A 27,923-nucleotide genomic window follows, 5' to 3' on the forward strand; every position below is an offset into this window, starting at 1 on the left:
ACATTTTTTGACCAAGCATTCAAACTATCTTACTGATGCGTTAACATCACAAATAGAACCTAGTGCAACAAATTCTTCAAAACCATCAGACAGACTGTCTATTATTGAAACATCATCCGTGCGATTAAAATCGGGAAATGTATAGAAAACAAAATTCTGTTTAGTAACCAAGAAATTTCAGTTAAGTTCAGAGAAGTGTTAAGGTATTTCTTTCGCCTGGCATCAAATATGATTAAAGTGATGCAGTTTGTTGCTTCTGGCCTGCAGAAAATTGCTAAGCATGTGAAAAAAGAAAGAACTTAATACATGTCCATACAAAAAGCGCTGTGTATTTGTTATACTTCGCTAAACATTACTAAATTAGGTAATAAGCGAGAAGTATCGGGAGAACGGAGAGGCTCAATCTTTAGTAAGAACCATATGAAGACAATGGAACCAAGGAAAGCATAGCAAAAATTACCTTTTTTAATGATTCAGCTGTGGAATTAATTATGGATGAGTGTTCACTTTGCAATAAAATGAAGGGAAAGGGAAATAAAAGTAGAAGTAAAGACAACATGCCATTGGAGGGAACACAACCCAGAGCCTCTTGATCATGCATGCGGATGTGCTCTAGCAATGAAGCCATGGAGACAGCTGTTGCCCCTACTGCATTTTTGATATTTATGTATACATGCATTTATGATCTATCCCTGGGGGTGTAAGCCAGCGACACTCGCAGTCATGGTGGAAGAAATGGAGCATTCATTAAGCTGCAGGCATTATGTAGTATATGGGGTCTTAGGAGAAGGCAAGTGGCCAATAAACCCTCACATTCTACCCCAAGCCATCAAGGCTGCCAGAGTCAAGACCCTTGCTGTGAAATGAGTGAGTCTGTAAGTCTAATCGAGGGAAAATGAGCCGCTCAATATTTAAGGCATTAAAGGCAACAAACAGTGAAGCCAATGGAAATCATAGGGGCAGTTCTTTTTTATGATTTAATTATTATTGTGATAGCAATTATAGGAACACTCCAGGTGAATTTCCGTCGTCGTCGTGATGTTCCATATAAAGTCCAAGTGTGATAACATCGTGGCCGTGCACCCTTTGCTGTAAGTGTGAGTGAAACCTTGCAAGGGTGAGCTAAGAAGGATGGTGGCTTGATGCAGCAGCGTCTTCTCGCATGTACGAGTGAGGAAGGTGGGGAGGGTGTGCAGTCTTCTCATGCGTGTAAGTGGGGAAGCGGGAAGATGTGCACGTGCTAGGAAGGGGGCAAGGAAGGGGGCAGGTTATTTAGTACACACATCTCTTCTACTTCGGGTGGGGTGGCTGAGCGCAGTCGCCTGTGCCCTATCTTGGAGGCAGTCTTCATAGGCCAGGCGACCCGAGAAGCTGATGGCTTTGTGTGCGCTGTCTTCATGTGCTCCCAGTTCACATTGAAGTGAGAGGCAGCACAAAGGGGAATTCACTCGCTACTGCTGCTGCTCCTCATCACACCAGTATTCTGACAGCAAGTGTCCACGGTCATAGATTGAGATGTGTTTGTGTTTGCCTGTGCATGTGTGAGATCGTGCCGGTTAATTTAGTTAGTAAGCAAATATTTACAGCACTTTATTCAGCAGATAGCACTGCTAACCTTGCTTCATATAGCTATTTAATAATTTGCTATTGCAATCACTGCTTCATCTTTTCGGCAAAACTGCAATTTTTTAATTATTATTATTATTATTATTGACTGTGGAATTATGAGTGAGAGTTCATTTAATATTAAACGAAAATAGAAACGAAAGTGAATGGAAAAGTAACTTGTTGCCAGTGGGAACCAAACTGACCACCTATACCACCATGGCTCTGAGTGGCACTGGTCTACGCTCCCAAAGCTAGATTATAGATGCATGTACTACATAATTTATATATCCATGAAGGCGGACAAGTAAACGGCTGTCATTGTAACTCAATTGGTAGGGTGCACTGCATACATCATGTAGAGGTACCTGCAAGTTTGGTTCCCACAGGCAGCAAGTTGCTTCTCTTTCATACCTTCATATCACTTTTCTTTAATCAAGAATATAAAGAGCACAGTATTGGGAATGTTGGTTAAAATTGATGATTGGAGGCAGTGCAGGGGCCGAAAACAAAGCACAGTGTTGGTCGTCTCACTTTCTTCATCTCCTTTCCTTGTGCTGTACCCCCAACCATGGAGAACATAAAGTTGAGTGCAAAGTAAACTTCATTCATAATTACTTCAATAGCTGAATAATTAGAAAGGTAACTTTGCAACTGCAAGGTTTGATGCAAAATCATAATTTTTGCTGACCAATGTTAACAACAGCGGCAGACTTAAAAATTTGTGCAATTGTTTATTGCACATAGTGTACCAGCTGCACTTGTGAGAAAACACTGAATCATATACTGGAAACTTGAAGATACAAGAGAAGTTATAGTTGTAATAAATAAAGAATTTATTTTGTCGACGGCATCACAGATTTAAAGCCACTTCACCGTGAAACATATGTAGTGGAAGAGTTTAAGACCACACTACTTGTGACGCCTTCTGGAGTGTTACTTGCTAAATATGAAGCATAGTGCAGTATCAGTTTTAAAATGCCTGTCCCTAAACTTGTAGTGAGATACATTATTGCTGTGCCTTATTTTTCCAGAAAACTTTCTTAATGTGCACTGCGAGACAAAACTATGCTGGACACTAATATATTTTGTGATGGACTATTTGAACGTATCCTGAAACTAGTCATGACAGTCTCAGGATCGCAGTAAGCAGACATGCTTATATCACACACCATCTCCAATTTTCACTTGGAACTTATGCCATTAAGCAATTAGTGAGAAATTAATTAGTCAAGTTAGTCATATGACAAATTGTAATATCTGCCAATGGTATAAGCTTTGTCCAGCAAAAATTGTCATTTTGTCTCAGATACCTTAGTTTTGATAATAGAAAATAGATCACTGAAACATAATAATATAATATACCCCTAGATTGCTTAAAAGCTCATACAAAATATAAGTGTTGGCACTATAGCTGGAAGCACAGCAAAAACTTGTGGCTGGTTATGGGTTGGGGCCATGCAAGTACTCTCTACTTAAAGGGTCCTTCACCAGGTTTGGGCATTGAGAACAGGCACTTGTGGCGCATACATCACATGGTGACGATTGTTTCTGCAAAGTATTACACAAATGTACACTGTGAAAACAGCTGAAAATTCAAAGAAAAGCCTGCACGCTCTTCTCAAAAGAGCCACTCTGGCTGCAAGCGAGGTGACATTTCATGCATGGAGCTTCTCTGTCACATTGCTGCAGCACACATATAGAAGTGGGAACAACTCAGGGATTCCTGTGAAGTGCATAGCATGTAGTCTGGAAATGCCAAAGAGCAAGAAGGGAGAGAAAGAGAAGGAATTGGGTCTTTGGCTTTGATATGGAAGAAGACAGGAGAGGAATGTTGGATGCACTGTGGTCAAGGCAATTGAATGGTGGGAAGGGTAGCTCATCTCCTCACACCACTGCTTTATGACATTTCACTTGCTTCTATCTCGGCTACTGCGCTAGATGCTTTTAAAAAAATTTTGTGACATAATGCCCCCTTAGCGACCCTTTACAACTCCTAGTGTAAGATTTTCGATGGGGCTTGGAGAAAAACATCTAAAAAAACCATGTGCACTCATCACACTGATATGAGTGCTGCCTTCAGCCTCCATTCCTGTGTAGTAAAGTGTCAACATCATTAAAGAGACTGCGCATGCATAGCCAGGGGTTTCTCAAAGTTTATTTAAAGCTGGTAAGGCATTCCCGTGGCCAAAAAGTTATGGAACCCCTGCTGAAGGGGCTTTCTATAACCTGTGTGTCTTTGAGCTACTGGATGTGTGGTGCCGAGAAGAGGCTTTTCAAGGGCACATGTGGCAATTATACAGGTTGGCTGGAACAGCTACGGCCAAGTCAGCGTAGCCAGGTGCAGCGAGAACAGCGACAGTTGGGTCGAGGCCAACTGGAGCGGCAGAATCGCATAGTGCAGGCTGGCAACCGACACCCCAAACGCCGCGATCGCACTGCTGCACGCCGCTCAGGAGCCAACAACAATCGCAAGTGCTAACTTGCCAACTTGCCATCACTGCAAAGAGACAATGTTTTTGGCACTTGTGCAACCACAGGAAGAAAACAAGAGGACAAATGTGGGGGGGATTACTTGGGCATATGAAATTTACTGTTACTACACTGGCCTGCCTAAAGGAAAAGAGCCAGTGGAAAGTCGTGGCCGGAAGCAGGGTCTGTGCATTACACAGACTGTGTGCAAAAAGTGCAGCTTTGAATTTGTCTCATGTGGGTGACATTATTGAACTTCAAAGTGAGCACATGGATTGATCTGTCAGTGCAAGAAAGGAAACTCATTTGCATATAAAGTTAGGGAAAGTGTGTGTGGCAGAAATATGTACTCGGAAAGCAGCACAGCATTTTAAACACACTGTTTGAAAATGGACGCTAATATTGCAAACCTTCATGTCAGAACTGTCAATGACCAGTTTCATAAATGGGAGATATTAGAAAAGCCGCATAAAAATTTTTCTGTCTTTAGAACTGCTGTCTCATGGAAATGGAAACCTGACTGGCATTAATACAGTGTATCTCCCATAGTTGAAACAGGCCAGCACCATACCACTGCAAGATGTAATGTTAATCCCTGCATTGCAAACATGGTGTGCACTGCATTTTTCTGATGTAAAAAGGATGAATTGTTAGTTTATGCACATGTAACTTAGCCATTATGTTAATAAGCAACAGCTCATTTGTTCTTCTTTCTTTTCTGAAAAAGAGTTTGCCACCTGTATTGCACTATACTTTGTCTCATTCTCTGCAGCTCACCACAGAATTTCTGGCCTAAAAACGGGAACCATTGGACTAGGCTGCCTCTGTCTTCTCTAGTTTACTAAACCTCATTTGTGTACAATGCCAAACACACAGTGTGTTAGAGAGCACTTGTCTGCTTAATACAGAGCAACATCATTACTACAATTATCACATATAAAAATAATAATCTAGTGTCTCATTCACATCCAAAAAAAAAAAAAAAGAAAACTCCAAAGCAGAACGATTTACTACAGCGAGAGTTAGACATTGCCTTATGCCTGTAGTGTATTCAAAGTATGATGCTTTCTGTTGTTTAAAGGGACATAAGCATCAAATTTTTTTCCCCTATTGTAAAGCTATGGTTATAAACCTTAAGCACTGATAGACTTTTGCTTTCTCTTTCCATTTGTTTTTGTGTAGTTGCTGCTTTTCTTGTTTCAAGTGTCATACAGTGTGAAAGACTGACTTTTTGTGCCCACCTTTCTTTTTGTAGTAATATTTTGCAATGATTAATGTAAACTTTCTTTACCCCATTTTATTACCATAGGGTGCAGTTAGCAACAATTTTGTCCAAAAGTTTCTTTTTTAAAGTTAATTTTAGGTGTGTTCTTTTGATAACCTTATATATTAAAGATGATGTAAACACTAATAAATCACTTTGCATACACTGGAGTACATGAATGCAAAGCTTCATTATAATATGGCAATTTTACTTGTGAAAAAGACTGTGTACATAATTTTAGAGCCAATGTGTCATGCAAAAGGAGAAAACTGCACTTTAATGTTGTGCAGGAACACTGAAGTGATGCTGAAGGATGCACATTTCTTGCTTTTCTTCATCAAATTTCGCTATTATTTAACATCTAAAATGAGGATGCCCGAGCACAACTTTTCAAGCAAGAAAAAAAAATCTGAAAATACATTCTTATTCAGGCAGCTACAGTCTTTTGAACAGCACCTCCCCTTATTTAATTTGCCTTCAAACAACCTTGCTGCTGCTTAAGTAGAGATCTGCAAGAATATTGTGTATCAACACACTGAAGCAGGGATCTCATCAGGTACCCCCTTCCTTATTTTTCCTACCTTGTTCTCTTCTCCTTGATCTGTTTGAATATTGGCCTCACGCACAGAAGAAAGCTTGATGCTGCTTACTAAGAGCAATGCTGCAGTAACAGATTAGCCATTCTGGCACTTCAAAAAATAACCAGCGCTAAAGTGCATATGTTGAAGAGACATTCTTGAACTGTTCTTAATGCACCACTCTAGTGCAAACAATTCCAACAAATCTAAAGCACCTGTGAGGCAATGTCTCAAATATTGGACCTGGAGAGACAAGAATCTGTACATATATAAATACCCAGAAAAACTGCTACTCTCACTGTACATAATAACAAACTTTTTATTAAGCCTTGAAACAAAGCAGAGTGATATTGAGTTCTGCCATTGTTGCAGTTTTTTTCCACCTGCTATGCTGTTAGGAGCATTTATGGTAACTGGGTCACCTGGGCTGCTACAAAGATGGATAAAAAAAAATTAAAGCACCAAGTCATCTGAAAGCTGTAAAGAACACATTGAAAGTCACTTTGCTCTCTTCTTGCTGGGTATAGAGCTGAGATATATACCCATGACTTGCTGCTCTTTGCACCCAAATTTTCCTTGTCTTCTGATTTAGCTGAGCTTGTAAGTTCTCATTCATTGCACTGATCCTGCTTAGTGTGTCAAGTTAAATAAGAGCCCAAGTGCAAGAATTCACCCCCCCTCCCTTTTGCCCACTTACCCACCCACAGAAAAGAGAACTCAAAGAAGTACAAAAAAAGTGCAAAAGATTAAACATGAAAAAAAATTATTAATAATTAAAGCTTGGTAGTGAGTGCATGCTGGTATGTTGAACTGCAAGAGAAAAAAAAATAACTTGATGTTTTAGCTTTGTAACCTTGTGCACGTAGGTCGCAAGCAATGCATAGCTATAAAACAAAAAAAAAAGTTATAAAAGCTTGAAAATGCATGGCAAAAGAAAAAAAAACAAAAAAAGAAAAGAAAAAGGCATTAAAGGTTGTCAGTGTGAAGTAACTTTCAGATGGCTTTTTTCCCCCCTAATATATATATATACATACTATACATAGTGTCTTAGCTGCAGGCTAACTATTGTGGATGTGTGTAGTATGTGTAAATAACCACATGGAACTCTTTGTATAAATGTGTGTGTATGCATGCACAAGTGTATGCCAGCTATGATGACTGCTTCAGAAATGCCTTTACACTGCCATCACATATGATAACAAAACAGGGCACCAATGGTTTGTAATGCACAGCAGAGGTAAAGGCTGGCAGCACCAGAGTTTGTTTGTCCCAGTAACAGCAGCACTCTCTCTCAAACCGCACCATTACCCTTGCAAGCAATTAAGGCTGTTCACAAAGTTGGGCACCTAAACAACTTTTTGCATCGATATCACTTCGATAGGTGCTGTGGCCAAATTATGCTCAACAACCAAGCTGTTTGAGTGCAGCATACTAAATCTGTGATTTTTTTTTTTCATTTTACGATCCTCACTGACAGTGTGGCTATAGCTTACCAACTTGTGAGCAGTTGCTGCATGTACTTGCTACAGTGCAGCTTCATGGCCTCTAACCTGCATTTCTTGTACTGAATGTATAAAACTGGCTGTTCAGTAAACTTGCAGCCTATTTGTCAGTAATACTTAATTTATGAAGTAGTGTAATTGGTTGAACAACAGGCCCTTCTGCATTGCTTTAAGTTTGGAAGTCCTCTTACCACAAGCAGTCAAGCAGTCGCATGGTTTTGTTGTTGTGCTAGAAGCCACAGCACCTTTGGCACCTTCCTCACGAATCCGTCCCTGTTATACAGAGCTTGCACAAATATGTGTAAAAACACAATTTTAATAGTCCACTTTTTCTTCTACCTATTGTAATTGTTCTTATGATAGTTTTTTTTCATAGAGGTCAGTAGAATTCTCAGCTGAATGTGGCCTCTGCTAATAAATAAAGCAGTCAGTTGTACCTTAGACACTGTCGTTGCATAGGCCTGTGCAGTGCTGAAACGTAAGCTGCTGGCTCTTGCACTTGGCCAGACGGCAGTGCAAATGACATCCCACCTCATGCATACTTGCCTCTGTGTCTCTCTCTCAACGGGCATGCAGAGTTATGGCCCTAAGCATGGTATATGTTTACCTCCATACTATAAGGCTGTGAAAATAATTTTGCAAATTATTTATTTAGCTCTAACACACTGCAAAACTTTTTTATGCTACAACTTGATTTGGGCGAGTTTGTTCATCTTGAGTAAAATTTGAAGCAGACCGAAGAAGATGAAGACAACAGTCAAAAACGCACAGCGCTCGTCCTGTTGTGTGTGTTTTCGATTGTTGTCTTCGTCTTCTTCGCGCTGCTTCAAGTTTTTTTTTTATGCTACTATGCTATTTCCTAGTTATCACACTATTAAATCTCGCCTAAAAGAGAAACATGTGTATCCAGCCTTCAGAGAAGCTAGACAAATCTAGGAATTTCTCTGTTATGTGTCTTCCTGTTTTTCTAATTTGGCAGTGTCTTTAATGCATTTCGAGAAGTAAGGCCTCACACTAAGGCACCAGGGATTTAATAATAAACATTATAGAGACATGTCTTGGGATAGAATTATCTACATGATTATTTAATGCAATGTGGGGTGATCTGGCTGCCCTAATGTGCTAAATTGTTTAGTTGTCTTTATACCTCACGCAGATAACATGTTTGTTGGGTTTGCCTATTTTGGCCTACAACAACAATGCAAAGCAGTTTACCTGTACCATTTATCTAATGTGTTTAAGTGCCAGGACTGCAGGTTTCTTTCTTTTGACATCCTTGTTATTGGACGCACAACTTATACTGAAAGCCCAATACACATGTTGCAAATACATTAATATATGTAGTAATATGTTCGGACTGGACAGCTGATGTGCTTGGAGTCGTATTAAGGTTGTATTATTTTTTTTTCTTCTGGGTTCTTGCCACAGTGCATACAGGATAAGAACTGCTACACACCTCTGCCTCTTCCATAACTCAACTGAAGAAGTCAGCTTTTCTGCACTGCAGTCATTCCATCACAGCGATGACAAAGCCTATCCATTTATCCAAGGGTCAAGTGAAGCTCCAGTAGCCAGTGCAACACCCATGTTGCAAGCGATGTCATTATTATGCTTGTCTTAAAGATCTGGTGCTGCCACGGTAAAAGAAAAATGTACAGAAGTTGACTTCTGAATTATGGAAGAGGCATATTACTTTACTCAAACCAGGGATCTATCTATGTGTCCAAACTGCCCCCCCCCCCCCCCCCCCCCAAAAAAAAAGTTGCTAACAACTGCCAGTTGCCACACGATGGCTAGGTGGGCGAATTGGTACCACTTCATTTTGCTTGCTGTCCCAAGTCAATCTGCGCTGCGAAATTATCCCTTGGAACTTGATTATCTTCTCCAAGAGTGCAAGCACTGCATTCTTTGAAAGAGTGCTACATCTGAGTAACAGTTGGTCGCTTCTACAGAATGGAGCATAAATTGGAGTGCAAGCTACATGCGACTTTGCTAAACCACTGGTTCATTCACACTCAAATTTCACACCAGGGCCTGCCCCCCCCCCCCTCCCGCTCCTCCCTTCGAGACATGACGTGCTAACACTTCTCGCACATGATTTGGCCTGTATACTACATTGCACATAAAAATTCAAGCACTTAGAAATTTGACCGCGCAGTGAGCTAGACAGTGCCTTGGTTCCGTGTCTGCAAATTCTACACTTTCTGTTTGGCATTGCCATAGGCAATGGTTACTTCTGATTTAATCTTAGTGAAACAAGCGGGTAATCTACCGAAATATGGTATTAAAGCACATTCACCATGAAATACCATCTTTGTGTGAGTGTGAATGAGCCACTGGTTTAGCTGGAAGAGTTACATACACCTGGAGCTCCATGTTCACATGGTACATTCAACTGCTGGTTTCTATACACTTCATCACCAACACTGTGCAGTATATGTGATCCTTCTAGACATGTTCCAAGCTCAGCCCATGAAAAATCTACGTCTGTTGGCATAGTGCCAGCTCATTCCAAGCACCTAATAATTCTAGCAGTACCTGTGGTAGAATGTCGTCAGAATGGTATGTGCATATGTCGTATTGGGTTATCAAGCAAAGCCTAGCATTATGGGCAGCCTAAGCTGCATATCCTCCGGTGAACAGTTGGCTTTTGCAACCCAGCCTTGCGCCCGAACTCAGTCCAACCATGTTTCTTTTCTCTCTTTTTTTTTTAATTGCTACAGCATACTGTGCTGACACCTTCCTGCTGTGAGAAGAGTGACTGCATGTGTGAGCTTGGCAATTCTTGGCTGTATATATGTACAAAAGAACACAGCAGGAAGGAACCAAAAGTCTAGTCTGTGGCCCTACAGTGTATAAAAACAAGCCCATGAAGCAAAAATGTAAATGTGAAAAAAAAAGGGGGGGCTGTCCAGGAGGCATGTCAAATGTGTGCATGTCAAAATAATGTTGCTTTATTTACGCAATACTGACTTGAGAAACTGTACTTGTCTCAAACTATGAGAAAAGCTGCTAGGAAACATTTCATGCAAATGCCATGCTTCAAGCATGTTCACAGCAATGTCTTGTGCTACTTTCATCAACAGCACGGAATTGAAGCGCCTTGCAAAAGTTTATCTCTGGGTTGTATGTCTGTCAAGCTTGTAATTCTTTCTTTTAAAAGAAGGATACAGCTGAAGTAAAACGAGTTGCAGGCACATACTGAATTAGCCATACTTGTGAGGTGCACGTTTCTTTTTTTGTTACCTTCTGGTACACTGGCAAAGCGCAATGTTGTTTCACCCCTACCTATTTTAGAGGTGGTGACCCAAATGTTATAAATTTTTTGTGTGTGTTTTTGTTCAGTCAATTGACTAATTATGCATCTTATGTTATTGGGTTTTGTTTAGTGTACATCTTGGTTCTGAGCACTATTATAACCTGTTTATTGAAAATAATCTCAGAAAATGGCTTTTGAGCAAATTCTGTACATTTAGTAATTGTAATCTTTAGTGAATTGTGTACTTTTGTGTACCATAAATGCAGACAGCAACTTATTTTTTGCTAAACTTCAGCTATGCAGATCTAAAGAATAAATGTTTACAAATTGCAAAGATTAAAGGCTCAACTGTTCCTAAGTTAGTCTTCGAGCAGTTAATCTTTTTGCTTTGTGGATGACAGTGATACATGTGGCAGGTGTCCTACAAAGTAGCTGCAAGTAGAAAGCTCACAAAGTGCACCGACTTTATTTGAGCATTGTACCCATATAGTCTTACAGCCTTAAAAAAGTTACTTTTGCTAAACATTTGTGCAGAGTTTTTAAAGATGCATATGGCTGGAAGTTCTGTTATCAAATCATGTGTTGTGCTGTCTACTATTTGTTGTGCACGTAGATGCAGCAGATGTCCAACCAGAACCTACTTGTACAGATCATGCTTCATTGCTGATGCACTTGCAAAGTGTACTCACTATGCATATGTTGTGTGGTACTGTGTCACCAGGACATACCTAAAATGAATGTTTTATAGTTTGTGCACTTCACATTGACAGCACCCAAGACAAAGATACTGTGTGATGAAATAGCTGTTAACCATGAACACTGTACAACTGTTATTTATAAAATGATGGCCAATATTCCAATAGGCTATTACTTTGTTTAGATGCACACTGAGGAAGATGGGAAGAAGAAAGAAATTAAAAACTTTTATTTATGCCACATCCCAGTACAAAGCTGTCTTCATTTATTCTGTGTTTAATTAAATTCTGCAGAGTTGAGACGCCTACAATGTTTGACGTAACATGTGTATCTTTTCCATGAATGCCTGTACCTGTAGGCCATTCAGTGTACCACTCCAGGCATTTCCATGCTTAAACGATGATCCCACAATCACTGCATCTGCTGCAAAAAAGTCTTGAATGTTGCTCTCTCTAATTCCTGATCCAAGCAGTATTGGCACTGTTGCTTCCGCTTTTCCCTCTGCAAACCAGTAATACATACCATCATATGAAGAGCTCCCATTTCCAAAGGGCTGTAATACAAGAGTGCAACATGACAGAGGCTTGCGATTGTGGATAATTGCCAGCAGTCAATGAGCTGGCACATGTGGTTGCATTGCATCAAAAAACAAAACCATGCTGGCTACTAAGTTTACTAACAGAAGCAGCACATGCACTGGAATCTTGATTTAACTCCAACACAAAGCAACATTTCACAAAGGCACACCTTGCAGTTCAGCGACACTGGGTGGCAGGCCTGTAGCACCTCCAGTCAGGATGACACCATCACACTGAAAGAATTCAGCTGCTTTCATTGTTTCCAGGACACTGATGTCACTTGTAATTGCATGTGAACTGGCCAGGATGAAATGACATGTTAACAATGAGACGTTGCTGGCTGGACTAGGGCAAGAATGTGAGGTGAAAAAAAGGGTGATCTGATGCTGACCAGTGTTTTTTCTTTATATCGGCGAACACAAGAATGTCCTGGGCATCAATAGTGCGTCTGTAGCGCAGTAGCTCGCCTGCACAGGATTCCATAATACCTTCATCTGCCACATGCCCAAACACAAAGCCTTCAGCACGCACAAACTGGAAACCTGCACACAATTTTGTTTGTGAGCTCCCAGAAATGCATCTTGTTCTAGGTGTAATTACTGCATCAAGAGTAAAGGCCAAACCAAACATGCTTCATAAAATTTTATTTTCTACATAAAGGTATACTTTTATACAGCTGTTCCTTATTAATATGGAAACTTTGGTTTCCAACCAATACTGTCCATAATGTGGGTTGTCAGTAATAACGAATTTTTTTGGAAAATACTAAAAAGAAATTACTGGCAGAAAGCACTTAAATAAAGTTTGTCTCCATGTATTGCATTGCAGATTGTAATTGACAAAATCTGGGCAAGTTAAGCGCATTATTCTGGCCGTTGCTATCTTTCAAAAAAATTGAAGTGCAGTTTGAAGTGGCTAGCAGGCCATGTGGATTGTGACGGCATGCTTCACGTTGATGGAATTTCCACTGACAGACCTTTCAATCAAAGCATATCAATAACACACAAAATAATGTTGTAAGGATAGGTACATCTGGTTGAAGCTAGCATGTAGGAGAAAAAGCTGTTCTGTCTCCACTGACTTTTACACACGAGATGTTGGCAAAATGGCTAAAGGGAGTAGAAGGCCCAGCTTTCGCCTTGAGAAATTGTGTGCTTCAAAAAGCATGCGAGCACTAAAGCCATCAGGTGGTTGTTGCGGCAGTAGAGGAACTGGTAAGTCTGGTCATGCTGACAGCTGTCGATATTGCCACTAATGGCATGCTTACCATTGCCTGGACTCTAGCGGACCTATGAGATACGAATATGGTACCTAATCTTGTGTTTCCCCAACAGTATATGTAGAGCTTCGAGCTCCTTTCATTTTAAGGAAGTTCTGTCCATACTGATGCTATCCATAGTAATGAAGCAATATATATATATATATATATATATATATATATATATATATATATATATATATATAAACACGTTGGCAGGCTGGTCAGTTTGAATCCGTGATATAGAGTGTAAGGGTAACTGAATGAGGGCGTAGAAAGAAACAGATGCACAGAGACAGCACTGCCTCTGCGTATCTGCTTCTTCTTAAAGTACTTGCAGAGGCTGAAAAGCAGGGCTGAGCCTTTTTGTTTCCTAGGAGAAGGGCACCGTGGCTCTATCTATTTTATGTGGAGTTTGTGAGGAAGCAGTGAGGCCGCTTCTATATGACATGGTGGTTGCGTGCATTTCATGGCTGACACGCGGCTGACATCTAGTAAAGGAGGCAATGCATAGGGTTTAAGAAGGCAATGTTCCTTTGTGCAGCGATCACACAGTTTGCATGTATATTTGGTCTGTCCTGCGTAAGGATAATAGAAGCCGAGTCCTGCGTAAGAAAAATGAAGGCTGAGGGTTGGGGAAAAGGGGATCTGAGCCCCCCGTTCCCGAAGACTGGAGGGGATCAAGCCCCTGGCCTCACTTTTAGGCATAGCAATTTATTATTTAGCATCTTTTTAAAGCAATGTGCAAGGCTGTAGTATTACTGTTTTCCTTCAACCAAAACGACACACTAAGTGCATCCTGGTGATGTGCTGTTCCTTTGTTTAATTACCGTCGTTGTCGTGATGCACCATATAACAAAAATGTTTTTCATTTACAAGCTTCTCAGTTATTGACCAGATGTCCAGTGGTGAACTGCATTATATGCATCTGTCGAATAGTGTAATGAAAACATTTTTTCTGTCTTCTTTTTTACCAAACAGATTCTACACAAACATCATATTTCACTTTGCCTAGAAAATGGAAAATATTCTATATTTGATTTGATATTCAGAGGCCAGTTTTCTTGATTATTTGCATTCAGTTCATTCTGGAAATGTTGTTATTCAAACACCCATATTTATAAGCATGCATAAAAAAATGCAACACACAACATAGGAAGGTACTGGCAAACATCTGAAATGATATCTTTTGGCTTAATGACACTTCCTCATCGATACATCATCGTGACGATCCCTGCTCGTGTCTTCATTCACCAGACCTCATTATTTCTCAGCCTATCTTCTCCTCTATGGCAACTTGAAGTAGACTGTTGAGCAAGAGACTGCTATCCCCTATATATACTGACCTTGCTATGCCAACCCCCCAAATGTAAGGTTATTTATTGGGACTAACTTGGTTCTGATCTCGAATCGCCTATGATTTCATTTGGCTTGGATACTACTCCTGACCTTCAGGCCACCCTTGGAGTTATGTTGACATCATACGTGGGTAAGGCTGAGCTGCACCTTGATCTCCATCTCCTCAGACTATGGGCAGCACGATGCAGGGTAGAACATTAAGCATCCAGGCAACCATCCTTCATTCAAGCAGAAGTCTGCCTCCATCATCTCACCATGGAACCCAGATTACAGAGCCTGTCAAATGGACTGGGTTTTATCCTTGGGACAGTCTCTTCATCCACGGCATCTTTTTGTTGTACCTCAGGCCACAGAGTAGAGCTGCTGAGCACCTGAACCCAATGCAAGTGTCGCCTTGCTTCAAACCTTCCGCTAAATTCATTGCCCAGAGATGTGCACGGTCATAGAGACAGTCCTTGCTGTTTGCACATGTGGCATTTTTGTGTCTCACCAGATGGTGGGCCCCGTATCTTGCCAACGAGTTTCACACAGCTCTGCGCTGGCTCCATTATTACTCAACCTTCGAGTGCTTACCATTGCCTGGGCTCTAGCGGACCTATGAGACACGAATATGGTACCTAATCTCCACTGTCTCCACATGGCCTGCCCACCCATATGCAGAGAAACATGTTTTTCCAAATGTTCTAGATGAGACAGGTTCTTGGTCCAAAGGCTGGAGCGCTTACTGGAAAAGGCAGCCCTTAACTCAGTAACTGGTCATCAAGGCTGCCATCAGCTGCAAAGCAAACCTTTGTCTCGTACCCTTTATGGTCGCCTTGCTATGCACACAAGTCTGTTTGCATTTTAGGTCTTGGCATCGAGTCTTCTCACTTGGCCGTGCCCAAACATTGAGAAACTAATTGTGTGCACAGATTTGACCCAAGTGGCAAAAGAACTTCGCAAGGACTTGAACAGATCACTTTTCTCAGACAATATGCATGCAGTAGTGTTGGCATTCGCATACCTTGTGTGAATAGACCAATCTCACTACGTTCAGAGAGCATGTGTACCTAACTTGCCATATCCAACTGGTAGTCCTTGCCACTTTAGTTGGGTCCAAGATAGCCTCTAGGTGAATGCCAAGGTAAGCATCATCGTCTATTTCATCTGAGGATTTCTGGCAGCGTTTATATGTCCTCTCAGTCCTGGTCCAATTGCGAAATCTTTGTTCTTGCCTTCCAAGTGTTATGGCTGCTGCTAGTAGGGCATGGTAAAAATAAAGGGGTTGGGGGGGGGGGGGGGGTGACTGAAACAAAAAGGAAACTATGTGCTTCAAACCTCAGTAACTACAGCTGCCCTTCAGTCCATTATGGGCTACTATTACTTAATGCATCCTTTGTGGCCTCGTTTGTCTTCTCCAGGCCACTTTTCAGCAGACTGCCAATGACAGATCTCCAGCCAACATATCTGTTGTTGCTCTTCCTGCAAAACTCTCTTGACTACTTATAATGACTGCATAAAACAAGTTCTGTACGTTCGGGTTCAGATTTTTCCAAGCATCATGAATGAATGACGCAAAATGTGGTCATTCAGTCACACTGGAAACAATCAAGTTAAGCATAATCACTCAACACGTTGGCTCTTGCAAAAAGGCAAAGGAGAGGAATTACCTGCAGCTGCTGCAACTGCTAGTGCACTTTTATTATTTCCAGCAAGTATTTGTACACCACAGGGCAAAGAAGGAAGTATCCTTTTTACTTCTGTGCAGACACGTGCCATGAAAGCAGTCAATTCTGGTCCAGCCTGATTAGGTTTGACATAGGGAATGTCAAACATGTTTTCAACTAGGACACCATCCTGAAGAAAGAACACAAAAGCATCTTTAAGTGCACTGCTGGTTTTCGGCTTAAAATTTTGGTTTTAAATAATGAGGTGCTTAAGCTAAGTTAGAAAAATGGCTGTAGGTTTACAGGGCCCCTAAACCACCCCAAGCTCTAAAATTAGTTAAATAGTGGCTGATGTGTACTAGTCTACAACAAACACAAATAATTTTTTGAATTGGTGTGGTACCAGTAAAGTTACAGGCACCTGATAAATGACTAGGTGGCCGCCGCGGTTTCTCTCTTTCCTTCGCTACCCTCCTCAGTGACACTCTCTCCTCCTTGCCACATTCTCTTGCCAACTTAATGCAGTGCAGCAAAAGGCACGTGTCGCGTCAACATAGCAGAAGAAATGCTCCTTCATTGTCCACACAATGCTTCATAAAAAGGCTCAGTGGCATACAATCAGTGAGCTCCCCTCCATTCTCGGAAAACACTGTTGGCTCTTGTCATGTCGGCCCTGTCATTCCTCGTTGGCCAACCAATCAACAGATTTTTGCCCTGGTGATGTCACTTGGTGCACCCTGTCAACAACATGATGTGCGAAGGAGGCGCTGGAAAGGCCAGGAGAAGAGCACAGGATTGTTTTTTTTTTGAATTTTTGGTGTCCCCCGCAGTGTGTAGCATTGCCGCACTTGCCAAAGTTGATTATCAAAACCTCCTGTACACAATGCGAGTGTTTATTATGAATGTGTAAAAAAATTTTACATTTTTTTACAAGTGCTTTAGGGACCCTTTAACAATGCAAAAATTTAACAAAAATATGGTAGCAGTGCTAAATATACATTGTTTTCATGCAATGCCATTCATGCACAATAGAGTTTATCCTGTTCTTTTTCTTCCTATAAATGTTTAAGACCTAGTCGAATACATTGTGCACAAAGCAGAAACACAATTCGTTGTTAAACATACAACAGCATCGCATTGCTACATTAATGTGAGGATAAAAGGGGGTCGCCTCTAAACCTTTTCACCAACTTTACAATCTTTTATTGATTCAACCTTATACAAAATAGTAGCATGGTGAGTACAAAAAGAAGTTTTGAAAGAGAGAAGAGCAAAAAAAAAAAACTTTTTATATCAATACAAAGCAGAAACTAAAGACAAGCGAGGTGGATGCCAAAAAATGAGAGTATGTTGAATGTGTGATGTTTAATGGTGCAAGGGCCAGGTATGGCCAAAGAGCGCCACGCTAGTGTTAATGAGTTAGCAGTGGACTGATGAGTTCTGTGAAGCTGATGTGACGTGGCTATAAAGGGGCCTAAAATAGTTACTGTAAATTGCATAATATCTATGTGTAATAAGATTATGGCAATGACTAACGACGTGTACTATGCGAATTAAAATGCATTGCAAAAGAACGATGCATTATACAAAATATGTGAGATGCTAAAATTGCCTAGAGCACTACTGCCTCACTAGAGCCTTTGAAATACAAGGGCCTAAAGGCATGTGCTATACAAAAACAACTATCATAGCAGCATCCTCTGGAAAGAGGATGCACTACGAATTTAATGGGCTTATCACATGTAGCACAACATTGTTCAAGAAAGCGAGGACTGCTTTGGTCTTAAAAAGCGGTTCTTCACCAAGAAATATAGCTGGATGAAGAGGGACACAATAGCAGTATGCAAGAGGAAAATGTTTCTTCCTGTCTCTTCCGGCTTCCCGACACTCCAGGAAGACGTGAAGGATGGTCAACCTGGTCGCCACATCTACCACAGGTTGGAGGCTCGTTGCCAGTCAAGAGGAAGTTATGAGTGCCAAATGTGTGTTCTATTGTGAGTCTAGTGAAAATGACATCTGTTCTTCGTGTTTTCATAGTTGGGGGCCAGAAACCTAACTTCAGCTTAATCACATGAAACTTATTGCTCGTTTCAGCATCCCGCAAGAGTTGCCAGTGACTTCTCAGTTTGTTTTGTAGGAAAGGTTTCATGTCTGTGGCAGGGGCATCAGCAGAATGAATACCCTGCGATGCTATTGATTTGGCAATTTCGTCGCCAGGCACATTACCCTCAGTTCCTCTGTGGCCGGAAACCCAGCATATTGCTATATGTATATGTGATAAATAAATGTTTGTAGCATAAGAGTGAGTAAAGTTCAATAAAAACAGGATTTCTATGCTGTTGTTGAGACATTAACGCTTTTACAAGACTTAAGGAGTCTGTGAATATGACTGCTCTGTCAAGTTTTAATTTCTGTATATGTTTTACCACAGACAGTACTGCATAGGCTTCTGCAGTGAAGATACTTGTTAAGGGGTTCAATACGTCAGGTTCGACATGTCTACACAGACATGTCGAACCATGACATTTTGACATGTCTGTGTAGAATTCGGGGCAGGAGTACTTGATTGAAGCTCACAGAAATGCATAGCGATTTCGAGCTTGGGAGTGTGCTTTGTGAACTCTACAAAGGGTACATCAAATTCTATCACCTGCCACTCCCAGGGCGGCAATAGCTTAGCTGAAGGCATTAGGCGATGTCCGAGAATTGGGACATCCATTTCTTCACTAAGTTCTCTCACATGCAGTGAGGTAATCTAATAGAAGGTCTATTACGAAAAAGTGTTGCACACATCAAGTCATTAATGGTTGTGCAACACGAATGTTCATGATTAGAGTGCACTTTTAGAAAATAGGTGAAGCTGATGTATGTTCTCTGAAAATGGAGCGACTACTCATCTGACTCTACGTATAAGCTTTCAACAGGGCTTGTTCTAAATGTGCCAGTAGCCAGACGGATACCCATATCATGAACAGGATCTAGCATCTTTATCGCACTCGGGGCAGCAGAGTGATATACCACGGCACCATAGTCCAATTGCGATGAAATTAAGCTCCTGTAAAGATTCAATGAATACTTCCTGTCACTACCCCATGTTGTGTGGGATAGGTTTTTAAGCTCGTCGTTTTTAGACATTTTGCTTTAAGGTATTTTATGTGTGGAATGAAAGTAAGCCTACAGTCAAGTACAACACCTAGAAGCTTGTGCTCTTTGTTCACAGGTACTTGATGCCCATACATTTGGACAGTGGCATTTGCAGCAAGCCCTTTCTTCCTGGTGAAGAGAACACAAGAACTTCTGTCGGGGTTCACTTTGAACCCGTTTGCATCCGCCCAATTAGAGACTTCATTCACGCACTGTTGTACTTGTCTCTCACACACTGTTAAATTGCAGGATTTGAAACATATTTGTATGTCGTCTACGTAGATAGAATAAAAAATAGCTGGTGGTAATGAGGCACGGAGTGTGTTCATCTTAACGATGGATAGTGCGCAGCAGAGTATGCCTCCCTGAGGTACACCAGGTTCCTGTATAAATGGGCATGGCAGTGCATTACCTATCTTTACCTGGAATGTGCGGTTGTGTAGGTCGCTTTCTATAATTTTTAACATATTGCTGCGGATTCCCAGCGCGGACAGGTCACACACGATTCCATAACGCCAAGTTGTATTGTACGCCTTTTCCATATCGAGAAACACAGATAGGAAGGATTGTTTATGTACGAAGGTGTCACAAATGTTTGCTTCAATGCACACTAGATGGTCAGTTGTAGACTGTCCTTCTCCAAAACCACACTGATACAGATCAAGAAGTTTGTTTGACTTAACGAAGTGTAAAAGGCGACTGTTTACCATTTATTCAAAAAGTTTACATATACAACTTGTGAGGGCGATTGGGCGGTAGCTTGTTACTAATGTGGGGTCTTTGCCTTGTTTCAGAATCGGAAGGACAACGGATTCTTTCCATGCAGTAGGAAGGTATCCAGCAGCCCATATAGCATTGAGAAGTGCGAGTAGCGTTATTTTAGTATCGCTGTGGAGATGTTTAAACATGTTGTACATGATTCTGTCAGGTCCAGGTGCAGAGTTCTGACATGCAGCCAAGGAAGCTGTCAACTTGGAAATGTTAAAAGGCAGATTATAGGATTCATTCTGTCTGCATTTGCGGTTGATGGCCTCACATTCTGCTATTTGTTTGTGCTTTAGCAATGCCTTCGAATAATGATTAGAACTGGAAACGCGCTCAAAATGTTCCTCAAGAGCGTCAGCTTGATCTTCCAAGCTGTTCCCTTCATCATTTACTAGGGGCAACGAATGAATTTCTTGTCCCTTTAGCTTTCTAAGCCCGTCCCATACTTTAGCCTCTTGAGTATATGAATTTATAGCTGAAAGAAACCTCTGCCAGCTTGCCTTCTTTGCCTGTCATCACATTCTTCTTCCCTGGGATTTAACCTGTTTAAATTCTAATAAATTTTCGGACGTAGGACATTCACATAATTTGCCCCAAGCTTTATTTTGTCTCCTCCGTGCCTCTCTACAATCGTCATTCCACCAGGGGACCCGTCTTTTCAATGAAGTACCACTTATTTGAGGGATGAACTTTTCTGCTGCATCAATGATAAAAGCGGTAAAATATATGATATGGCATGATCTGTACTAAAATTACTTATAAAACTGGTGATATGAAGGTGGATTCCTTAAAACATTTCCAATTAGCCTCGGCTAGTTTCCAGCGAGGGACATGTGGAGGGGAGTCATGTTGTGTTACTAGGTTTAGAGTTACTGGAAAGTGATCACTTACAAATGGATTTTTAATAACACACCATTCTAAATCAGGGAAGATAGAAGCAGAGCCAATAGACAGGTCTATTGACGAGTACGAATTATGATGTAGTTTAGAATATGTCGGTTCTTTCTTATTGAAGAGGCACACACTGGAGGTTAAAAGGAAGTTTTCAATGAGTCGACCTCTCGCGTCTCATTGCGAGTCTCCCCACATTGTGCTATGGGCGTTAAAATCTCCCACGAGTATGTAAGTCGCGAGAAGCTAATCAATGAGGTTATTAAAGTATGTTTCTTCAAAGTGCTGGTTCGGGGGTACATAAATGGAACATACAGTTACTAATTTATTAAAAGGAATGGCCCAAACAGACACTGCCTCAAGGGGAGTGTTAAGGGCAACAAGTCGGCAAGCAACAGACTTGATGGCTACTATATTGCTACATCACCAGATGCAGTAGCCTTGTCGCGGTCTTTCCGGAAGATGGTGTAATTGCGAAGGAAATTCGTTTTAGTAGGTTTCAAATGTGTCTCTTGAACACACAGCAACTTTGGATTGTGTTTGTGTAGTAGTTCTATAATGTCGTCGAGGTTGTGAAGAAGTCCACTGACATTCCACTGTGGTATCTGTGTCTCCATTGTGATAAATGTGTTGCATGCTGTGCGTTAAGAGACAAGAATTAGCTCACGTGCCCTGACGTCGTGACGCACTGTTTGTCTTTTTTGGAGCGATCGCGAGAATCTCGCCGCCCCTTAGGCACTGACGGCGCCGTCTGGGTGGTCGTTGTGTCTATCGCCTCTTGCGAGGCGCTGGACACACGCTCTTCCGAGCGCTGAGTTTGACGTGAAGGCCTCAACACATTGGACGAGACCTTTGAGGTCGCCTGCCTGGAGGTCGATGGCCCCTTCTGCTAGGGTGGCGGAGCAGTGCTAGCTGCAACCACAAGGGAGGGGGGCAGATGGTGTCACTGCTGACTCGCTGCATGTGGGCTGAACAGCCGCTGGACACCGTTGTGTCGCTACCCCCTGCCGCCTCGCATCAGCAAAGGTGTTCTTTGGCAGGTAGAAACCCACCTGTGTGCCTCCTTGAAAAGTATGTTTTCTTTTACTTTAATTGTTGCAATTTATTTTTTCCAAGATGGGCACACCCACGAGTATGCAGCGTGCTTCCCATCACAGTTTACACAGTGGAGAGGGTTCTCATAAGATTCAGAGGTATGTTCATGGGCACTGCATTTCGCACAGGTTTGGCGGCCTCGGCAGCTTTGTGAACTGTGACTGAAATGCTTTGAACTGCGACCGAAAATTTGGCACCTATGGCCGAACACGAAGCTTGCTGCACCCGGCCTCGATGAACTCGGGCAAAACACTTGTGCCAAAAGTAAGTATCGGGTGCTTGGTTTGGATTTCCTTATCGTCACGCCTCATCCAGGCCGCGGCCGCTGCATTTCGATGGGGGCCAAATGTGAAAACACCCTTCTACTTAGAGTTACGTGCACATCAAAGAACCCCAGGTGGTCCAAATTTCTGGAGTCCCCCTCCTCCCCCTACAGCGTGCCTCATAATCAGGTCATGGTTTTGGCACGTAAAACCCCATAATTTTAATTAACTGTTTTATGTAAAGGCTTATACTCTGGCAGTACTCTCGTCTTCTGATAAAAGATCAAAAAGATCGAAGTAATATGACAGAAAAATGTGCTTCTATTCCACGGACCCTTTACTTGATATTTATTCTTTTTTTTTTTTTTGGGGGGGGGGGGGGAGGCGTGCTCGGAAATGCCGAGTTACAAGTACCATTTAACAGAGCATGTTATTTAGCATATTGCTTGACTGGAGAATAATCATACGGCTACAAACGACACCGCATTTCTTTTACACTTCTGCTTCTTCGCAAGAGCTCGGAAATGCCGAGTTAGAAGTACCATTTAACAGAGCATATTTTCACCATATTGCTTGCTATGACTGAAGAATAATCATACGGCTACATACGACACCGCATTTCTTGTACACTTCTGCTTCTTCGCAAGCTGTATCCACAATTTGACTGCATTTCATTTTGTTGAAAGGTGTACCTGGGAAGGAAGATGTTGCATGGTATCATTACAAGCACGTATCCGTATAGCAAGCATATCACGAACCTGGTAAAGCTGGCACATGTATCATGCCAATAACAGCGCAATGTACGGATTTGAAGACTTGGCGGAACTTAAGCAACGAAGTCATTTTTGGCCGACACGCATTCCCAGTCTGACGAGATAGATCGTAGGTCGTCTTTGCTATCGCCGTGGCTGCGGCGTGCTGATATGGGCGATACGCTAGTTTTGCTTTTGTTGAAGATCTAGATCACGTACGACAGCCATGCGCCTCTCCATACCCTTGAATGTGTTTTTTTTTTCTATTTTCTCTTTTACTTTGACGCAATACAACGACCAAGTCCAACTAAACGCTGGTCCAGCTTAGTCCAATTAGAGTCTAGTCTAACGGCGACAAACACGAGGCGTAGTGCTCAGCGATGGAAACATACTCTGAGTACGTGGCATGCCGCCAATTTTTTATACTTGATTCACGTTTATGTGGGCTTGTCCAAGGCACGCAAGGGCGCAAAAAGGCGGCCCATGCCCCAAGGACTTGTGACCTGAACCTGCCAGGGTTACATGTTACATATAGACACAAGTAGCGCTGGGTGATCGCTGTGGGACCACGGTCGGTGCAAAAAGCGCTCAGATCACGTTCCGATTTTAAAACGCTGAGCACTACCATTGGCACAGCACGCTTAGGTGTTCTGTGATGCTACAGACTGGCGCATACCTGGCATCAGAGGACTGCATCACAGAACACGGCATTGCCACAGTTGATCAATCGGAAGCATGTAAGGTTCATTCTACAGAACTTGGGAGTTCCTCTAAAAATATACCAGCTCCAAAATGTCTACCTAACGCACAAGCAACGCACCAAACCGATGTCTAAGCATTCGTCTTCAATTTCCCGTTTGCTCTAAATCTAGGCAGCAGTTGTTACTAGTCTGGGCACAATGATTCAAAATCTTCGCGCGTATGACGCGCGCGCAGCATGGCGCACGCGCGCGAAGCGGGCTCGTCACTGGTAGTACGGAGAAGTTCAAGCAGTTTCGCGAACGTTGCGCGCGTTGCCGTTCTTTTTATTTGTTAGAGAAGAACATATGCGTAACATGAAAACTGTGTGTAAAGCGCTCCGTTTGCGTGCAGCTTTTAGGCATCTTTGATCATGAAGTGGTGGTGCTTGTTCCTCATCAGAGGTGCGTTTGGTTGTTCTCGTGTGGATTTATATTGCGACGTACTATAACAAACTGTATCTTTTTAGATGATGCAGGGAAGGATACTGTGGAAGAATATTTTCGCCGTTTGAAAGTGCTGACAGCTTCGACGTCATGGAAGGTGCGATTTGCTGCCAATCACTTGCTACCGCTGATGCCCCATCAAGAGATTCACTTCGCGATCTTGCCATTTCTCCTGAGCACCTGTGAGGAACTTGAGGTACATACTTTTTATTGGAATCTTTCTGTTAGCAAGCATAGGGAGATAATTAATTTTTGTCCATTATTATTCTCGTGCTGCTGCTGAAGGTGTCGTGGAAGTCGAGCAAGCTAGGTTCGTTCGAGGGCGATTTGCAAAGCTGGCTAGACGATGTTGCAAGGTTGAAAGACACCTACGAGTTTCCATCTCAGCTGTCGTCGTATGTGTTCTATTCCGTTTGCTTGAAGCTAAGGGTTGTGTCTGCTCTTCTTCAACATATGATCTTTACTTCAGGGCCGAAGGTGGCAGTGCTGCAAAACGTATCCATGACCTGCTCGACAAGTTGCCAATTCCTGGTATGTTGCGCACAAAAGACACTTCCAAAGAATTCATATTAAATGTGACTTTGTTTTGGTTTCGTTACAGGAACGCATACCTTTGAGGTTATAATTGAAAGAAATCTGTTTAGTGATTTGGATGTCAAGTAAGTCTGCGGTTTCCAGGTTCCGTTCCGAAAACTCGAAGCGGGACCAACATAAATCTTGAACATTATTCTAGCTATTCCTCAAGCTTTTTGCTGCAATTTCTCGGATTGCATTGTTGCTTCACATTTATGCTTGTGGGGAAGGGGGGTGGGTTGCACAGTTACTGAAATGGAGTCTGGCCCTTTAATAATAACAAATGTAGCCCCGGTATTGTATTGTTTCGTGGTGCACAGCTATATAAGTGTATGTAAAGCATTTGCGCACCATTCAATCTGCGGCTTGTGAGGTCAAGACAGGTCTGGGTTGGTAATTCATAACAGATTGTTTAGCGGCACAAATAAAAAAAAAATTGCACTGTCTATTCACCCCACACTCACTTCAAGGTACATGTAAACTGGTAGCGAAGCTTCCATAGAAGCCCACATGTCAAGAAAATGGTGGCTCGTTGCAACTGTCGCCATCTACGTATTGGGGGGGACAACTAACAGCAAGCAAAAATAAGAAGTGATGGAAACGGCAATGACATCATGATCTTATGCTGCTTGGCACAAATGCTTGAATTTCTTTAGCATCTGGCATTTCGACCACTACGCCAGCAGTTATTTTTCTTTTGAGGCTGAGGTGAGCTTGCAACTCGCCTCAGCTGAAGCGCCAGCGTGTCATTAAACTACAGGAGTAGCGTATGTCTTAAAGTGGACATAATTAGGCCGTTATTGATGGCAATTGCTCCAGTAGGTTCCTTAGGAAGGTGAATAGGATGGAAATAAATACAGTACCACAGAGGTTTCAAAAGCAACTTCACTTTTATTCGTCTAGAATAATGCAACCAATATAATTGTCCAAACAAAACATCTTTCAATCGATGAAAATACCATGGCCAGCACACAGTTGTAATGTATAGCAACGTATGTGAAACCTTTTCACAGAATCATTCACAATTCCGTGTGACACCATGTATTCATATCCAACAGTTATCAGACAAGAGAACATTGCTCTGCATTATCACTTAGAAACATTCAACTTACTAATTTTGCTACTCGTCAAACAGTTGGAGCCTGTGTTACGGAGTCAATGAACTTACTCCGACATTTCTTCATGGAGCACTCCACATTTATCATCACGACGAGAGACAGCGCATTGGATGCCGCAGCGTGAAATCACATGATAACAAAAAACCTGCACTCACACCTTTCACCAATGAATGCCGTGTGCTAGATCACTCAAAATTTGAAGTGAAGTGCGCGCCACACTCTGAACAAATGCAAGGAAATAAAAAACTCGGATAAATCACTGCATTCAAATTAGCAACACCATTCTGCACAACGTAATAGCTGGTTTGCGCAGTCTTGCCAAGTCTTGCACCAGAATTGCTGGTTGGTAGGAGTTGCCAAGAACGAACCAATAAATTGTGAAATCTAAAAAAATTGACATTTGTTGTTTTTGTGTAGCAAAAATATTTGAACTGAATATTGACTTGTATGACAGTATTCTGATTAAAAATCTTCAAACATTTCTTTTTTTCACATAAGTTTTCTAGTTTCAGTGTTTGTCCCCCCTTTACCTAGTCGCGCTTCAATCGTGCACCACTAAGTGATATTGCTGGCGATAGGTTTCGGCATGCTTTTCGTTACAAGCTTCGCAACCTATTTAGATGGACCTTGCTCACATACTAGTGGCATTCGGAAGTCAGGTGACAAACTACCGGGAAAAGCTGCATGCAGGCCTGCAGGTGTGCCCTAACCTAACCGAACCTTCCGAGAGCCACTTCCGAGAGTGATTTCTGAAATTCTTCTGGCTGCCGGGAAAATAGACGCTGCCTAAAACATGGATCAGGAACCAGACAATTGTGCATTTCTTAAGGTTATAAGTCAGTGCATGTTTGTCCTTGGCCTCATCCATGCTTCGCCTGTGCTGTTAAACAGTGATTTAGGAGGTGTCCTTTAGTTTATAGTATTTCTTAACAGTTTCACCCTTACTCAGCCCCTCTCACACAGGCACTTCAGGTGAAAATTATGTGCAGATTGAGTACTGCTGCATGGTCAAGCTTGCAACATTGATCTTCCACACTTGGTGCTATGATTGCACTCGGAAAGTTCACTGCAGGTCGACTTCCTTCTTTTTGTGTGACTGGTATTACTAAATTACTTGATGGAAAACACGGGGAATGCGGGATATGGAAATTCAAGACGATGAGCAAAACGAGAACAAGGTGAAAGCAGGAGCCAACGTTTCGACAAGTGGACTTGTCTTCTTCAAGGCGACCTATGCTTTCCTCGCCACAGTATATAGGTGGGGCTCTTCTAAAGGGGAGAGGGTATAAGGCGGGTGGGTGCGGCAACGAGGGAAGGTGTGTTAGCGTGTTGAATTGAGAATAAAGGAATGCTGTGCACAAGGCCAAGGCTAGGCGCCCCCCCCCCCCTTCTGTCAACCACGTGTCAAGGCACGCATGTTAGCCGGCGTGTCAACGGCGTCTGACACACCGGCTGAAAAAAAAAAGGAGGAAAGGAAAGAAAAAAAAAAAAGATATGCCAAGAAACGAAACTAAGTGTTGTTGCCTATAGCTTGAAATTTAGCATAGCGAATAGATTCTAAAGCTCCCTTTGAAACATTTATGCCTATTGCTTGCAATTTCTTGAACTTATGGATAAAGTATGATTCTCTGTATTTTCTTTGTTGTTCAGAACGGAAATTTGACTGTAAGATGTAAGGTCATAACTTTGATGAACTTAAACGCTACATCTTACAGTCAAATTTCCGTTCTGAACGAGAAAGAAAATACAGAGAATCATACCTTATCCAAAAGTTCAAGACATTGCAAACAATAGGCATAAACGTTTCAAAGGGAGCTTTAGAATCTATTCGCTATGCTAAATTTCAAGCTATAGGCAACAACACTTAGTTTGGTTTCCTGGCGTATCCTCTTTTTTTTTTTTTTTTCCTGTCCTCCTTTTT

General features: G+C 41.9%; 3 protein-coding genes across 12 annotated transcripts in view; 2 read left to right on the forward strand and 1 right to left on the reverse strand.

The window, feature by feature from the left end:
* The window catches only part of TP53INP (Tumor protein p53 inducible nuclear protein), a 36,684-nt gene extending 27,520 nt beyond the window's left edge, over window positions 1-9,164 (forward strand). For all 3 annotated transcript variants that reach the window (XM_075673786.1, XM_075673794.1, XM_075673780.1), the window contains exon 5: window positions 3,909-9,164. In XM_075673786.1, the coding sequence (XP_075529901.1) occupies window positions 3,909-4,087 (179 nt within the window). In that variant the 3' untranslated portion in view covers window positions 4,088-9,164. The remainder of the gene's footprint in view (window positions 1-3,908) is intronic.
* Window positions 9,165-11,586: 2,422 nt separating this feature from the next.
* On the reverse strand, window positions 11,587-24,080 carry LOC142563157 (uncharacterized protein F13E9.13, mitochondrial). Of its 7 annotated transcripts, none has more exons than XM_075673712.1 (6): window positions 23,948-24,080; window positions 22,985-23,067; window positions 16,221-16,407; window positions 12,346-12,496; window positions 12,124-12,251; window positions 11,587-11,877 (listed from the first exon to the last, which is right to left on the reverse strand). In XM_075673712.1, the coding sequence occupies exons 1-6, from the start codon at window positions 23,964-23,966 to the stop codon at window positions 11,681-11,683; spliced, it is 765 nt and encodes a 254-aa protein (XP_075529827.1). In that variant the 5' UTR covers window positions 23,967-24,080; the 3' UTR covers window positions 11,587-11,680. The 7 variants fall into 7 exon arrangements, with proteins under 7 accessions (XP_075529827.1, XP_075529841.1, XP_075529834.1 ...); XM_075673726.1 differs by lacking the exon at window positions 23,948-24,080 and adding an exon at window positions 23,804-23,937; XM_075673719.1 differs by lacking the exon at window positions 23,948-24,080 and adding an exon at window positions 23,134-23,797 and having other exon boundaries at window positions 12,346-12,421.
* The window catches only part of LOC142563142 (uncharacterized), a 47,896-nt gene continuing 44,011 nt past the window's right edge, over window positions 24,039-27,923 (forward strand). For both annotated transcript variants that reach the window (XM_075673690.1, XM_075673697.1), the window contains exons 1-5: window positions 24,039-24,269; window positions 24,335-24,507; window positions 24,597-24,706; window positions 24,781-24,842; window positions 24,913-24,970. In XM_075673690.1, the coding sequence (XP_075529805.1) occupies window positions 24,239-24,269; window positions 24,335-24,507; window positions 24,597-24,706; window positions 24,781-24,842; window positions 24,913-24,970 (434 nt within the window). In that variant the 5' untranslated portion in view covers window positions 24,039-24,238. The remainder of the gene's footprint in view (window positions 24,270-24,334; window positions 24,508-24,596; window positions 24,707-24,780; window positions 24,843-24,912; window positions 24,971-27,923) is intronic.

Source organism: Dermacentor variabilis, chromosome 1 (assembly GCF_050947875.1).
Source record: "Dermacentor variabilis isolate Ectoservices chromosome 1, ASM5094787v1, whole genome shotgun sequence".
Lineage (NCBI taxonomy): Eukaryota > Metazoa > Arthropoda > Arachnida > Ixodida > Ixodidae > Dermacentor > Dermacentor variabilis.

Bases quoted from the DNA above. Each gene is read 5' to 3' on its own strand.
- LOC142563157 (XM_075673704.1), bottom strand. From the start codon at position 23,218: ATGACTTCGTTGCTTAAGTTCCGCCAAGTCTTCAAATCCGTACATTGC. The intron at 23,068-23,133 runs GTTCGTGATATG...CTTCCTTCCCAG, and splicing joins ACATGTGCCAGCTTTACCAG to GTACACCTTTCAACAAAATG. The intron at 16,408-22,984 runs GTATGTAGCCGT...TTCTTTCTTCAG, and splicing joins TGTACAAGAAATGCGGTGTC to GATGGTGTCCTAGTTGAAAA.